This window comes from Phasianus colchicus, chromosome 3 (genome assembly GCF_987193195.1).
Source record: "Phasianus colchicus chromosome 3, bPhaCol1.hap1.1, whole genome shotgun sequence".
NCBI classification, from domain to species: Eukaryota; Metazoa; Chordata; class Aves; order Galliformes; family Phasianidae; genus Phasianus; species Phasianus colchicus.
This window is the reverse complement of record NC_143438.1, coordinates 93989040-93999329: the sequence shown is the minus strand read 5'-3', so window position 1 is coordinate 93999329 and position 10290 is coordinate 93989040. Positions and strand designations below refer to the sequence as shown.

Here is a 10290-nt window from a genome sequence, read left to right as displayed (position 1 = left end):
AGCAGTGCCTTTACTCAGCAGAAATCCCACAGGACGAGCCAGCTAGAGGGGCTTTGAAACCTCCTCCTCACCCATCAGAAAGCTCTGCTCTCTTATAATCTTCTCTGTAAGTGCATTAAAGGTGGTTAAACCTTTGCTCATTGAATTCCCTTTTGCAAAGCTGGGGGAGGGAGGGGGATGGAGCCTGAGCTCCCCTTCCCCTGCAGCAAGACGGGAACTCGGGGTGCACGTGTGGCCGTGCATACACGGGGGTGTTTGCAGCCAGCTGCCACGCGCTTGTGCATGCGTGTGCGTGCATGCAAGCGTGTGCTTGCAGGCCAGCGACCGTACGCGTGTGCATGTGTGTGCATGCACGCGCGTGTGTTTGCAGCCGGTTGCAAAAGCACACATGGACGTTCGGTGCAGGACTGCATTTCCCGAGGATCAGAGCGGCGGCGGTGACGATGCGGAGAAGGAGGAGGGGAAAGGGGGGGGGGGGGGAACCCGCAGGAAGCGCGGCTGCAGCGGAGCCCGAGCCCGAACCGAAAGGTGCGGACGGAGGGAGACCGCATATTCGGGTGGGAACCCGACATGGGATGGAGATATAGGGGTGAGGTGGGACCCCCCCGCACCTCGTGGGGAGGGGGGGGAGGGCACAGGTGGGGGTAACACCTCTCAATGTGTGATTTGATTGGGAGCAAAGAGCATCCCCCCATCCTACGTGGAGGTAGGTTGCATCCTTTGATGTCACCCACGGGGGTGACAGAGGGGTGAGGGCACCCCAAGATGGGGGTGGGAGAGGAGGGAGGGGAAAAATACCATTGTGGGGCGAGCTTCCAGGGGTGCCCCAAGGTGGGAGCCTCTGGCAAGGAATAGGGGAGCTGCTGGGGTCTCTGTAAGCATTTGGAGACTTGGGGGGAGGAGAAGAGGGGGGGGGGGGAGGCGGGGGACAGCAATAGGATTGGGGATACAGAAGGATGTGGGGTTACCAACATGGGATTTGAGGTGTGCAGCTCTGGGATTGGGGTTACAGGGGGATGTGGGGTGTTGACATGGGATTTGGGGTGTTCAACTCTAGGATTGGGGTACAGGAGGACAGCCATGGGATTGGAGCTGTGGGGGGGGCTGACGTGAGATTTGGGGTGTGCAGCTGTGGGATTGGGGTGCACAGGGAGATGTGAGGGTGCTGGCATGGGATTTGGGGTGCGTGGAGGGGTTGCAGCTCTGGGACTGGGATACACAAGATGGATGTGGAGGTGCTGACATGGGATTGGGGTTCAGAGGGCTGTACAAGGAGGGTACAGCCCCCTGTTTTGGGGTGCAGGGGGATGGACGTGTGCTCCGCAGCCATTTCCGGGAGGCTGTGCCTTGCCGTAGCCACGTGGCAGCACCAGACAGGTTTCATTAATTAGCAACTGCAGATGAGGAGAGTTTTACTGCCCCGGGAGCATCGCTGGCAGACACACTTCTTTCCTTTTTCCTTTTCTTTGCTTTTGCAGACACAGCTTCAACCCTGAAAACATAATCCCAAATTAGTTTGGTTCTCCTCCCGAGGTTGGGGGTCCCTATGGGTGCCCCCCTAGGTGGTATTGCCTTATTCCCCCCTCTCCCATCAGCACAGGGCTTTGGCCATGACGGAGGCTGTGGGAGCAAAGCCTAAACGCATCCTGGTGACGGGGGGCACTGGTTTGGTGGGCAGAGCCATCCAGGAGGTGGTGGCCAATGGTGAGGGGCAGACGGATGAGGAGTGGATCTTCGTGTCCTCCAGAGACGCCGACTTGACGTGAGTCCAACCCCAGCAATCCATTTCTTTTGCCCTACAACATACTAATGGAATGGGTTGGGATGGAATGGACTCTAAAGATCATAGAATCCTAGAATGGCTTGGGTTGGAAGGATTGCTAAAGGTCATTAAGCCATAGAATGGTTGTGTTAGATGGGATATTAAATATCTTAGAACCATAGGATGGTTCTGTGTCTCTGGAGGTCTTCAAGAAAAGGGTAGATGTGGCACTTGGGGACATAGTTTGGTGGGTATGGTGGGGTGGGAAGACGGTTGGACTTGATAACCTTGGAGGTCTTTTCCAAGTTGAATGATTCTATGGCTTGAGTTGGAGAGGCTCTTAAAAATCATAGTAACATAGGATGGCAGGGTTGGGAGGGTCCTTAAGGATCACAGAACCATAGACTGATTGGGTTAGAAGGAGCCTTAAAGACCATAGAGACACAGAATTGCATGTTTTATATGTGGCCCCCAAGGCAGTTCCTCTTCACTCAGTGCAATCCAAGCAAACCAACAGTTTGGACACTGATGCAGTAAACCCCATGACTTCCTCCCTCTAGGAGTGCTGTGGAGACCAAAGCTCTCTTTGAGAAACATAAACCCACCCATGTCATCCACCTGGCTGCTATGGTTGGGGGCCTCTTCAAAAACATCCGTTACAACCTGGATTTTTGGGTGAGCAGCAGGGCGAGTGGGTCCTGCAGAACCTTGCCCTCTCTGAGCTTACTGTGGTTTCTGCAGTCATTAATGAGTCATCACCATGGGGTGCAGGGTTTGGTGGTTCCACCACCCTTTTGTGGGTGACACTGACAGATGTCTCTGTGTCCCCAGAGGAGGAATATCCACATCAATGACAATGTCCTGCATTCTGCTTATGAGTGTGGGGTGCAGAAGGTGGTCTCCTGCCTCTCCACGTGTATCTTCCCAGACAAGACAACATATCCCATTGATGAGACCATGGTGAGCATCTCTGTTTCCATTTGCAGGGACACAGCTGGGTCCTAATCTGGCCAATCTGATTCCATCCTTTATCCAACCTATCCGTGGGCAAAGCATAACCTTGAACCTCCCCAGGATGTTCAAACCACACCACCTCCTCGTGTCCAAAATCTTGCATTGAGTTACTCTACATGGTCTGTGCTGGATTCACATTGTGTCTCTTGTCCCCAGATCCACAACGGGCCACCACACAGCTCCAATTTTGGCTACTCCTATGCCAAGAGGATGATCGATGTCCAGAACAGGTGTGAGGGCCATGTGAGAACCATCCTGGTGTAAGAGGGCTGTGAGCATCCCAGAACTATTGGGGCAAAGGGAAACTCCAGGGCTGACAGCACCTAAATGGGGATGGGGAGATACCCAGCCTTGGCAACCAAGAGATGCCATACCAAGTTAGGGACTCTCTGTGGGTTGTTTTCTGCTGGGACAGGGGGTGACCCCACAACTGAGAGAACCATTTGAGTGGGAAGGAACTCACCCAGCCCATGCTGTCACCCAGGGGTTACTTTGAGCAGCATGGCTGCCGTTTCACCGCCGTCATCCCCACCAACGTCTTTGGGCCACACGACAACTTCAACATTGAGGATGGCCACGTGCTACCAGGGCTCATCCATAAGGTGTATCTGGCCAAACGTGAGTATGATAGATAGGGCATATTATGGTTTGGGTATTTTCTTTCTGGTAGGGTTGCTCATGAATGCTCTTTCCATTTCCCCCATAGAGAATGGCTCTGCTCTGACCGTATGGGGCACAGGCAAGCCCCGAAGGCAGTTTATCTACTCTTTGGTATGTGTGGCCTTGGGGAGCACTTGGGGGGGTGACATGAGGGGCTGGGGGACCTCAGCGCAGGCTGAGCCCTCCTGGGTTGTCCTGGGCAGCACTGATCCTCAGGGCCTGGGGTCCTCCAAGAGCCATCTGCTCCTCTGTAGGATCTGGCCCGGCTCTTCATTTGGGTTCTACGGGAATACGAGGAGGTGGAGCCCATCATCTTGTCAGGTAAGGACAAAATTCCAAGAGGAAGAGGGAAAGGGGGAAACAATGACCTCAGCTCATCACCATCTCCGCAGTGGGAGAAGAAGATGAAGTCTCCATCAGAGAGGCTGCAGAGGCAATCGTGGAGGCCATGGACTTCAGGGGAGAGCTCATTGTATCCTTTAGTATAGGGCAGATTGGAAAAGACCTCCAAGATCATCAAGTCCAATCATTAACCCAACTCCACCATGCTCACTCATAGAATCATTAAGGTTGAAAAAGACCTCTGAGATCATCGAGTCCAAACGTCAACCCATGTTTGACCAAGCTTTCCTAATATCCAACCCGAATCTTGAGGTCATTACCTCTCACCCTATTGCCAAGCTGTGGGGCAGAATACAGCCTCACCACCTCAGCCTCCCTGCTTTCCCTTAATCCCTCCCACTCCAGTTCGACACAACCAAGGCCGATGGGCAGTTCAAGAAGACAGCCAGCAACGCCAAGCTCAGGCACTACCTCCCCAACTTCCAGTTCACACCCTTCAGACAAGGTGAGAAGGGGTCACACCAATGCATGGGTGTCCCCCCGTTCTCCCCGTCTCAAACCTTTCTAATGGCACCTCTCTGTTCCCAGCTGTGAAGGAGACTTGCACCTGGTTCAGCACCAACTACACCAGTGCTAGGAAGTGATGGAGCGGTGCACACGCGTCCTCTTTAACTCAGGGTTGTCCTTTGCTGGGGCAGAGGATGGGGTGTGGGGGCTGACAGCGATATTTCCAAAGCAAATGGGTGCCAGGATCCTGGGTACGCTTGAGGGTGTGCGAGGAGAGGGGGAAAATATTGTGAAAAATCATCAAGTAGCATCTTATGTAGAAGAGACCCTGATCAGGTAACACTCCTTTCCTACCTGCTGTAGGGTGCAGACCCCACCGAGGGCTTTGGGTGGCATATTGGGGGTCCCAAAGGTGCTGCTGTCCCCAGAGAGATCCCAAATGGGACAGGAGCAGCAGACACTATGGTTGAATTGATCACAATCATCCCTGGGGCATGGGCTGGCAGCTCTTATAATGGACTACACTACTAATTACACATAATTAGGTTGTAATAAAGAAGCTGATTGAGGCTGTTGCTGCAGCACAGGAATCACAGATGACTGTTTGGTGTTGCTTTCGGTGCATGGGGAAACGGAGCTGCATGGGGACTGTCCCATAGCTTCCAGCAAAGCATCTCTTAGAGGGACCAAAACCACTGCCTGGTCCTGGTGAGCCCCTGCCTTGGGGACAGCAAGGACCTATGGAGTAGACACCCATCATCACTGCAGTCTGAAATTGTCACCACCCATTAGAGTGCAATGGGGAATTATGGAGGAGATATCCATTACGACCCCAAGATGCCTTCAACTATTAGAGTGGCTGTTCCCAAACTATCAGGTCACCGGTGGTGCTCTTTGAGTGACACCAAACCCAATATTTCCCACGTTGTCCATCACTGTCCAAGAATTGGTTTGGGTTGTAGGGTTTGGGTTCACAGCATTGCCCAGCTCCTACACCTGGTTCCAGCATCACCTGGTTGGGTAAAAATGGGGTTTGGCAGAGCACAGAAGTGTACCCCTCCACCCAGAAGTCCTTCCTGGGCACATGCTCCAGGACCAGGACCTCTCCCAGTGGACCATCACAGAGACAACACCTATTCCTAGAAGACCTACAATTCTATGACCTGCCCTAAACAGGGATCCAGCTAGTTCCAAGGAGCAGGACCCACCCTACACCTACCCCTGGCTCAAGCTTACCCCATGCAGACTTCTGATGGTCACTTTGCCCAGCTGCCTTTTCCCCAAGCTCAGCTTTGTCCTCCCAAGGGCATCAGGAAATGGTGACATACATCCTGCTAAGCAAGGCTCCCCTACCATCACTGGGACCGCTCGAGGTATGAAGGCAATGCAAAACACGGCGTGGGTGCTGATGTGTTCTACCTATGTATACAATGGGGACACTCTGGGGTAGCACAGATACCCCAGCAAGGCATGGGGACATGCTGGGATTGGATAGGAACACCTTAGGATTTCTGACCTCCATCCTACAGCCACCCTGTGATCATCTCTCCCAAGTCACCCCACTTCCAAGCCACCATTCCCAACCCACCCTCAGACCTCTCTGGGGTGGAGGTGAAATGCCACAATGCCAAATTCAAGGCAACATTTAGCAGACCTCTCCCAGTCAGAGGACAGACACTCTCTGCTGCCAGCCCAACCCCCTCATCCCCATAGGATTCCAGGCTACAGGGCTGCCTGGATATGGAGGGGGTGCCCTATAGGAAGAAAAAAAAAAAAGAGTGGAGAATACCCAAAAAGGTTGAGAAGCCCCTAACACAAATTCAAGAGTACCTCACACCCCCTCTGCCCCCACCCGCCCCCCCCCCCAAAAAAAAAAAAAAAAAGTAAATAAATTCCAGGGCACGAAAGCTTTGTAGATACTCTCTGAATAGGGTTAGGAACTCCCTCCAGCACGTCCCCAAAATGGGAGGGCGCCCCTATTTCCCACCCCCACCCCACGTGCTTCCCGCAGCGGTCACACCCCGGATGCTGTCCTCAAACCACGTGTAACCACCCGGAAGTTGCGTCGTAGCTTGACCACGCCCCCTTGACCTCACACCCTCCAATCGCCGCGCGGGGGTGTGGCTCATCTGACCAATGGGAGGGCGAGGAGGAGCGAGGGGGGAGTGGCGCGGGGCGATGGAAGCGGAGGAGCTGCGCGTGGGGTTCGTGGGCGCCGGGAGGATGGCGGGGGGCCTCGGCCGGGGGCTGCTGCGGGCAGGTATGGGGGGGACAGAGCCTTGGATTGGAGCCTTGGAGCCAGAGACACGTGGTTTTCCCCTGGGAAAAATTCAGGTCTGGTGTCCTGCCCTATAGGGAGGTGTGGGACGGCGCTGTGCCCCACCTTAGGTGTTCCTGCCCCCATAGAGCAGTGTGGGGGCATGGCGGACAAGGCTGTCCCCTTTAAGATGTCACTGTCCCATAGAGCAAAGTGGGGACAGTTATGTCTAATCCGGATTTCGGTGACTCTTTCCTATAGATCAGTGCATGGGTATGAGGACAGGGCTGTCTCCTCTGGGATGACCCTGTTCCATAAAGCAATATGAGGATGCCTCCATCCTACTCCAGTGTCCCTTCCCTAGAAGTCACTGTGAGGACAAGTCTGTCCACTTTAGGATGTCTCTGTCCCATATATCAATGCAAGGACGTGGGGACACATCTTTCCCCTTTGGTGTCCTTGTCCCATAGCGCAGCATGGGGACATCGGGACAGTTGTGTCCAGTACCATCTCTGGTGTCTTTCCCTTATAGATCAGTGCTGGGACTTCAGAACATGGCTGTCCCCTTTGGGATGTCCCTGTCCAATAGAGCAGGGCGGGGACATGGGGATAGGTCTGTCCTAACTTGGATGTGGAGATGAGGACACTGGTGTTTCTCCCTTATAGAACAGTGTGAGGGCATGGGGAAAGGTCTGAGCTTCCTTGGATGTCCCATAGAGCATTCTGGGGATGTGATGACAACCCTCCCTATAGTGCTAACCCAACAGATGCTCCCAACATGTAGGATCACTTCCATTGCCACCGTATTGTGTCACAACGATGCCCCCACAGCTGTCCCCATGGCATGTCCCAATCTCTATTGTTCCATGTCCCGCATGTTAACTGGGCTGGGGATAATGCATTATCCCATTGGTTTTGTGGCTTCCTGTGGGCCACTCCATCCACTCATCCACGTCCCTTATGTCCCCAAGGGAAGGTCCCTGCCAGCAACATCGTTGTCAGCGCTCCCTCGGACCGCAATCTGGCAGAGTGGCGGGTCAGTGGCATGGGGACAGAGTGACAACCCCAATGGGAGGTGGCATTTGGGGTCACCTTTTGTAAAGCTCTGTAGGGCTCTGAGGGACATTAGGGTGGAAAGTCCCCAAGTGTTCCCTGAAAGGGAACGCTGGGTTGGGATATTGTGATCAGGACAATGAGGATGGGACAGTGGGGTTGTGATGTTGCATTGGGTCATGGGGTGGGGACAGTGGGGTCAGGACAATGGGGTTGAGACATGAGATTAGGACACTGGATTGGGATACAGCATTGGAACGTTGGTGCTGGGATATGGGGCTAGAAAATGGGATTGGGACTTGGGGCTGAGACATTGGATTGGGGTTGGGACACGACATCATGATGTGAGGTCGGGATGAGAGATTGGAATACAAGGCTGGAATGTGGGGTTGGGACACTGGTTTTAGGACACAGGGTTGAGACAGTGGGGTTGAGACATGGGGTAGGGACACTGAATTAGGAAATAAGGGTTGTGATGTTGGGTTGGGAGGGGTGGTGGTGTTGGTTTGGGACATGGGGTTGGGATTTTGGGTTGGGACCCGAGGTTGGGACATGGGGTCAGGATCAGAGGTTGGGGCATGGGATTGGAATTTGAATTTGAGACACTGAGTTGGGACATTGGGGTTGGAATGCAAGGTTGGGACATGGGGTTGAAATCTGGGACTGGGATGGGATGTTGTGATATGGGGTGTGACATGGTGTTGTGACCCTGTCCCCTGCCCTTGTGCAGGAGTGGGGCTGTCGCACCACGCACTGCAACCTGGAGGTACTTCAGGAGAGCACAGTGGTGTTCTTGGCCACCAAGCCCCACGTGCTGCCCACAGTGCTGCAGGAGCTGCGTCCTGCTGTCACCTCCCAGCACCTCCTCATCTCACTGGCAGCTGGTGTCAGCCTGCAGAAGCTGCAGCGGGTGGGTGCTCTCCTCTTCCTCTTGTTCCTCCTTCTCTTCTCCCTCCTGCTCTTCTTCCTCCTTCTCTGCTTCCCAATCCCCCATCCCAGCTGACCCCCATCACCCCTCACTGACTCTATTCCCCCCCAGCTGCTCCCCACGGGGACGAAGGTGCTGCGCCTGATGCCCAACCTGCCCTGCGTGCTGCAGGTGGGAGCTGCTGTGTTCTCCCGTGGCAGTGGGGTTGGGGATGGGGATGCAGCGCTGCTGCAGTCCCTGCTGTCCCCATGTGGGCTGTGTGAGGAGGTCCCCGAGTCCTACATCAACATCCACACTGGACTCAGTGGCAGTGGCGTTGCCTATGTAAGTACAATTCACCATATTGGGGTGCTCGGATTTTTTTGGGGATCCCCTCTTCTCCCCACTGCTTTTCCCCTGCAGGTGTACCTGTTCGCTGAAGCCATGGCTGAGGGGGCTGTGAAGATGGGGATGCCAGGAAGCCTGGCCAGTAGAATTGCAGCCCAGACGCTGCTGGTGAGCAGTTATGGGGATGTGGGGACAACCCTATCCCCAGCCTTGGTTGCCTCTTCCTTATAGATCACTATAGGGACATCCCTGACTCCATTTTTTGGGGTCTCTGTCCCATAAAGCAGCATGGGGACATGGGGATCCCATTGTCCAACCCCAACTTTGGTGTCCCTCTCCTATAGAGCAATGTGGGGACACGGAGAGAGGGCTGTCCCCTTTTGGTGACCATGTGCCATAGAGCACTGTGGGGACATTGCTGCTCCTTCCTTGGGGTCCTTATCCCATAGATCAGTGTGAGGACATAGAGGTCCTCCATCCAATGATGAGACAATGCTGCGATCCTTAAGCAAAAAGGAGGTTTGAGGGAACCTCTTGACCCCATACATCCCCAGGGAGCAGCGAAGATGCTGTTGGAGACAGGTGAGCACCCAGCAAAGCTGCGTGGAGACGTCTGCACACCTGGTGGGACCACCATCCATGGGTTGTACCAACTGGAGAAAGGAGCGTTGAGGGCCACCGTCATGAATGCAGTGCAAGCAGCCACTGAGCGGGCGAGCGAAATGGGGGAGGATTAACAGACATCCCATCTCGTCCTGTGGTAGTGGGGACCACAGCTCTTGGTGCCACCAAACCAAATCATGGTGCCACCAAAACAAAGCTTGGTGCCACTAAAATGAAGGCTGTTGGTCCCAGACTAAAACATGGTGCTACCAAACTGAAGCATGGTGACCCCAAACTGAAGCATCCAAACTGAAGCCTGGTGACCCTAGACTGAAGCATTGATGACAGCAAACCAAAGCACAGTGATCCCAAAGTGGAGGTTGGTGACCCCAGACTCAAGCATGGTGACACCAAACTGAAGAATGGTGCCACCAAACCAAATCATGTTGGCCAGCAAACTGAAGCCTGGTGACACCAGACTGAAGAATGGTGATCCCAAACTGAAGCCACCAAACCAAAACTTGGTGATCCCAAACCAAAGCCCTAAAGGGTCCTTGAGCCTTTTGGGAGATCCTGGCTGGAGGTGGGAGAAGCTGAAGTGTGCGGCCACCATGGAGTGGGACCTAATAAAGGTGGGCAGTGTGGTGGCAGGTTTGGCTTTTTTTCTGGTTCCTTCTGTCCTCTGTGCTCAGTGCAATGTGTTTGTTTGGAGGTGACAGCAGTGGGGTTGGAGTCACCATGGTGGGTGGAATGGAGGTCACAGCATCACAGAGTGGTTGAGGTTGAAGGGACCTCTGGGTCCATCTGGTATGGCACCAAGACAGGGATGGGGACATA

The 10290-nt window shown here is 54.2% G+C and overlaps 2 protein-coding genes across 9 annotated transcripts; both read left to right on the top strand.

Annotated features, from left to right (window-relative positions):
- Nucleotides 1-465: 465 nt before the first annotated feature.
- GFUS (GDP-L-fucose synthase) lies at nucleotides 466-5084 on the top strand. Of its 8 annotated transcripts, none has more exons than XM_090138101.1 (11): nucleotides 466-528; nucleotides 1601-1762; nucleotides 2323-2437; nucleotides 2594-2722; nucleotides 2933-3006; nucleotides 3261-3394; nucleotides 3483-3547; nucleotides 3691-3757; nucleotides 3829-3908; nucleotides 4184-4283; nucleotides 4367-5084. In XM_090138101.1, the coding sequence occupies exons 2-11, from the start codon at nucleotides 1611-1613 to the stop codon at nucleotides 4420-4422; spliced, it is 972 nt and encodes a 323-aa protein (XP_089994227.1). In that variant the 5' UTR covers nucleotides 466-528; nucleotides 1601-1610; the 3' UTR covers nucleotides 4423-5084. The 8 variants fall into 8 exon arrangements, with proteins under 8 accessions (XP_089994227.1, XP_031447175.2, XP_089994229.1 ...); XM_031591315.2 differs by having other exon boundaries at nucleotides 471-589; nucleotides 1596-1762; XM_090138103.1 differs by having other exon boundaries at nucleotides 472-528; nucleotides 1479-1762; nucleotides 4367-5083.
- Nucleotides 5085-6439: 1355 nt separating this feature from the next.
- Nucleotides 6440-10282, top strand: PYCR3 (pyrroline-5-carboxylate reductase 3). Its single transcript, XM_031591311.2, has 6 exons — nucleotides 6440-6545; nucleotides 7514-7578; nucleotides 8326-8505; nucleotides 8635-8847; nucleotides 8926-9018; nucleotides 9405-10282. Exons 1-6 carry the CDS (start codon nucleotides 6464-6466, stop codon nucleotides 9585-9587), a joined length of 816 nt encoding a protein of 271 aa, XP_031447171.2. The 5' UTR covers nucleotides 6440-6463; the 3' UTR covers nucleotides 9588-10282.
- Nucleotides 10283-10290: the final 8 nt, after the last annotated feature.